Below are 5025 nucleotides of genomic sequence, written 5' to 3'. Positions count from 1 at the left end.
CCCGCATCTTCATCTGCAAGTGATAAATTTACATGAGCAAAGTCTGCAGGTTCGACACGGAGCGAGAGAGTTATTGGTCGAAGAAATATAAAGTGAGACACTGTTAATCTGCTCGTCCATGAAGCAGAGATATTAATCACTGATTCATTTATTGTAAAATCTCTTTAAATTCATCCGTCAAAAGATGTTTATTCAGATCCTGCTTCAAGTAAAACTCAAATTGGCTCCTGAATATTATTTATTTGTTATTTTTATTAGAAAAATAAATCTGTGACATTGACCAACAAACACAAAGAGCTAGTGTTGTTGTAAACGTGTCACATGGTCACGTGTCGTGTAAAATTATATATGAAACCTACTAGAAATTGGAATAACTTCATATATACAGTTTAAACATACATATGTCTAGTTTATATAACAGATACATGTTACATACGTGTATCTCCATCACAAAGCTGCTAAACATGTTGATATTATTCACAGTGGTAAGAGATACATGTTTAAAATTAATAAGAAATTAATGAGGAAAAAACATATAGAAGCCTATAGAATTTTATTTGATGTATGTTGTTTTAATCAACTTGAATAGATAAATTAAATATATATATTCTAATATTACTATTTACTATATTATGTTACATATATATTAATAATGTTGATGATTATTTCTTCCTTCATGGGCTTCTTAGAGTTGTTGTGTTAATGCAGATAATAATACAAATACCAATATTAATAACAAATCACAGCATTCGATTACTGATTTGGATGTTGATTACCATGGCAACGGTCAAAGCTTCAAAGCTTGTGAGAAACTTGTGTCAGTGTGTGTGTGTTTGTGTGTCTGTGTGTGTGTGTGTATGTGTGTGTGTGTGTGTGTGTGTGTCGTGCGTGTGTGTGTGTGTGTGTGTGTGTCTCAGTGATGTGTTTTAGTGGAATCCGTCTTCACTCGTTGACAGTGAGAAAGAATCATCAGACTGTTTCGTGTCAGGTGTGAGAAAAATCAAACGGCCGTGATCTGATTGGACGGAAGAATAAATCAGCTGCTGCTCAGCAGGAGGGAAACGGACGCTACCTGATGTCTGTTGATATTAATTTATCGTGCCCTCTAACGTGAAGCGGGTCAGCTGCTGCTGTCGGCCGGCTCCGACCAGACAGAACAAACAAGGCATGATGGGAAATGTTTAGCATGGAGCACATCCACCATTGATCTCCCTCTGAAGGCTGTTTTCAGATCAGCCGTACGGGACGAGCTCTCGACGCCGCGGCTCGGCTCTCAGGTTTCACGGCAGCTTTTAGAGGTCGATACGGGAGCCTGCAGGGGACATTTGTTTGAGGTGATGGACGACAAAGCAAACTGGAAATGAATAAATAGAAGGTACATTAGCGCCGGGCAGCATGTCCACACAAACCCATTACTGTAAACAGCTGGCTGTATTCTGGGCGGGTTCAGCCTTTAGCAGAAGAAGAAGCTCAGCAGAGACTCCGCTGGTCTTTACTGTCACGTCTGGTCAGAGCGGGTCTGTGCTGCAGCCAGACGTCATCACTTTAAATAATTACACATCTGTCTTTGGATAATGAGGGAGCCTGTTTATCCCGGGGAGTGTTTTTGAGGAGGAAACTCTTCTCTCCGAGAGAAGGAACAAAATATCGCAGGTCTGCTCATGAATCTGAGCTGGATTTGTGTTTGTGCTTCTGCGGCTTTTAGTTTAATTTGCAGGGATGAAAAGAAAAATATTAAATAAAAGAGTTAAAAGGGTTTTTTTTTCTTTGTTGTGTGGTCAAAATGCGTCACATGCAAAACAATTCTGTTAACAGAAAAATAAAAGAGGAAGAAACCTCTGAGGCCTGAAATAAGATGGCAGCCATGTTAGTAGATGTCAAACTGAGGGGATTAAACAATAATAATTCTGCTGTGAAACCAGAACGTCCAGTAAAACTCATTTAAAATCCCATTAATAACTAATATCCAGCTGATATTAAGCTTCAACAGCAGTATATGTAAAGTGGCTGGATTCATATGTTTAGATGAGGACGACAGCTTTTTAAAAAATGATCTAATATCTGTTTTCTCAATATTTATTATCTATATATTCATTGTTTTTTAGTGGCGTTTAACGGACACCGTTTCCCATAAGCCATAAAAGAATATAAGTAAAGAAGAGGTGAAGAAAAGAATAGAAAAGGGAAAAGAGAAAATGTTATAAGAGAAAAGAAAAGCAGGAGAAAGAAGAGAAGGTGTGAAAAAAACCCACTGAGAAAGAAAGAAAATAGACCAATAAATAAATAAGAAACACAGACGCTGGAACAACAAGACGAGAAACAACATGAGTCCAGGTTGATAAAGTGTTTCTGCACCCACGGGTGTCCAGCGTCCTGCAGAGACACATGTGCAAAAAGACGCGACGCAGCTCAAGTTTCATCTGACAGCAGCGTTAAGTGTTTCCTTAACCCTGACCTCCACCTGCGTGTGTGTGTGTGTGTGTGTGTGTATGTGTGTGTGTGGGTGCGTGTGTGTGTGTGTGTGTGTGTGTGTGTGTTTATAACTATTTTGACATAACGTATATTATGTTCTCTGGTCAACATGCCTGACATGTCAAATAGTGTATATACCAAGTGACCTCGCATGACCTCTGTGTGTGTGTGTGTGTGTGTGTGTGTGTGTGTGTGTGTGTCATGTCTGTATGTACTATGTTCCTGGTGAACTGCCCGCACACACACATACACCCTGACAATGTATATATGTATGTGTGTGTGTGTGTGTGTGTGTGTGTGTGTGTGTCTTTATTGACGTCAGTTGTAACCAAAGTGCCAACATGACATTGTCCAGTCCATTTAGGAAACACCAGTCATCACTGCAGCATGACACACACACACACACACACACACACACACACACACACACACTTCTCTCTACAGAACATACTAGAAGCAGGTCTTCTTCTTCTTCTACTGTTAATATTACTGGTCGTGTTATTTTACTGTAAACTACAGACACAAGGATCAGAACCAGGATTTTATAAAACCCTTCAGGTCACGAGTCTCAGTTTTCCCGCCTCTTTGCTAATTCATGACGAGCTACTAAATGATGAGAAGCTTCCAGATTATTTCACTCGTCTCCTTTTCTTTAAGGCTACAACTAAAATAAATGTTAAATTTAACTGTTAAGTGAAAATGAAAAAAATAAAAGATTTGAAATTAAAATCCATCACGTCCTTTGTGGCGGAGGGCGTGGCCTGTAAACTCCTTTAGCTTTGGTTCATGACACTTCATGATCACACGCACAGATCAGCTGTTTCCTGATCAGAATAATTGATGGACAGATCCACCACAATAAAAGACCAACAAGAAACATGGATCAACAGAGTCTGAGACCAAACTGGAGCTGATCTACTGAGGCTCAGGGTTTTCACTGTCAGACGCAGCAGAGATCCTGAGCGAGCGGCAGAGGGCGGGAGGGAGGCGTGAGCGGGACGACGCCAACAGAAACCCTCTTCAGATCGACAGTACAGTCACACAGCTGATCCGAAACAACAACAGACAAACTCTCTCTAAGTTCAGACGTGTCTGAGCTCTCTCTATGTAAAACGCCAGCTAAGGCTTCAGATCGGGTCCTCACCCTCGTCGTTGATGAAGTCCTTCATGGAGGCCCAGGTCTTGTTGTTGCAGTAGAAGGAGGTGTTGGCGGGCAGGCTGCCGTTGACGCAGTGCGCCGTGCTGCGGACGCACTTCTGCCGCAGGTTTCCCATGAAGAGCTGCAGGCCGATGAGGGCGAAGACGCTCAGGCAGAAGACGGTGAGGATCATCACGTCGGCGAGCTTCTTCACCGACTGGATCAGAGCGCCGACGATGGTCTTCAGGCCTGAGGGACGGCCGAGGACGCAGACAGGATTAGCATACCTCGACCAGTGAGACGGAGCTGACTCCAGCTCACCATTAAACTAATAATTAACTGCTCTCTTTTTAGTCAAATCCAATTTTAAAACTCAATCCAATCATGTAGTATCTACCTCTAATGTAGGACTAAGCTAATTAATAGATCAGGTGGCATAAAGATGGCTGCCAGTGTCTTCGCAGTGCGTCAAATCCAAAATATTTCAGTCGTAAACGGACTCCAAGTAAAGTTGTAAATATAAAGCTGAAGTTTATGGAGTTAAATTAAAGGGCAGCCATCGTTATGTACAAGACAGAATTAATCACAAAACAATTAATTGATATTATGAAAAAAAATGAGGTAAAGCCAATTAATATATAACGTTGCTGTTGGGTGAAAACCTTCAGAGATTTGTACAAATGAAAAATATTAAATACAAAAATATTAAATGGAAATTGAAGGTTTTGATCCGACAGCAACTTTAAGGTTTTCAAAACTGTGGAAAAGTAAATTTATCAAGACCAACGAAATAAAACAAAACAGGCAACAACCCCCCCGCAACACTCATATAACACACACACACACACACACACACACACACACACACACAAACACACACACACACAAACACACACACACACACACACACACAAACAAACACAAACACATACACACACACACACACACACACACAAACACACACACAAACACACGGTGAAAACAGCAGGAACTCAGAACACAAAGGGTGCAGACACGCAGACGTCCAGATTTTACCAAATCAAAGAAACAACCAGTTTCTTCTTCTACTCTTTAATCAATTTAAACTTTTGGTTTGATTCATTAGAAACAGACACTAATCATTTTTCTCTTGTTGTCAGATTGTTCTCGTTAACACACGGGCGTCTGTGAACTAATGAATGACTGGTGGGATTATCTTCATGCTCTGTTACATGTGGCTGCTACTGTGTTAGAGTTATAACATGTATGTAACATTGTTATAACACGGCCACCACGATGGCATCACTATGTTTTTGATCACATGTCAATGACGCTGTTAGCGCTACATGCTAACATGCAGAGTGGAGACATACAGAGGCTAGCTAGCATCAGATCTGAGGAAACACACATTTTCAATTTTGATATTCGTCTCACTG

The 5025-nt window shown here is 40.8% G+C and overlaps 1 protein-coding gene across 1 annotated transcript in view; it reads right to left on the bottom strand.

Moving 5' to 3' along the window:
* The window catches only part of LOC111671160 (sodium channel protein type 2 subunit alpha-like), a gene marked incomplete at its 3' end in the record, with an annotated part of 101925 nt that overhangs the window by 76411 nt on the left and 20489 nt on the right, over positions 1-5025 (bottom strand). The window contains exon 7 of the mRNA XM_087179818.1: positions 3617-3859. Coding sequence (XP_087035944.1) covers positions 3617-3859 — 243 coding nt within the window. The remainder of the gene's footprint in view (positions 1-3616; positions 3860-5025) is intronic.

Source organism: Seriola lalandi, unplaced genomic scaffold (assembly GCF_002814215.2).
Source record: "Seriola lalandi dorsalis isolate HSWRI2012SDOR001 ecotype SW California unplaced genomic scaffold, Sedor1 jcf7180002054870, whole genome shotgun sequence".
Classification (NCBI taxonomy): domain Eukaryota; kingdom Metazoa; phylum Chordata; class Actinopteri; order Carangiformes; family Carangidae; genus Seriola; species Seriola lalandi.
This window is presented reverse-complemented; position numbering and strand designations above follow the sequence as displayed.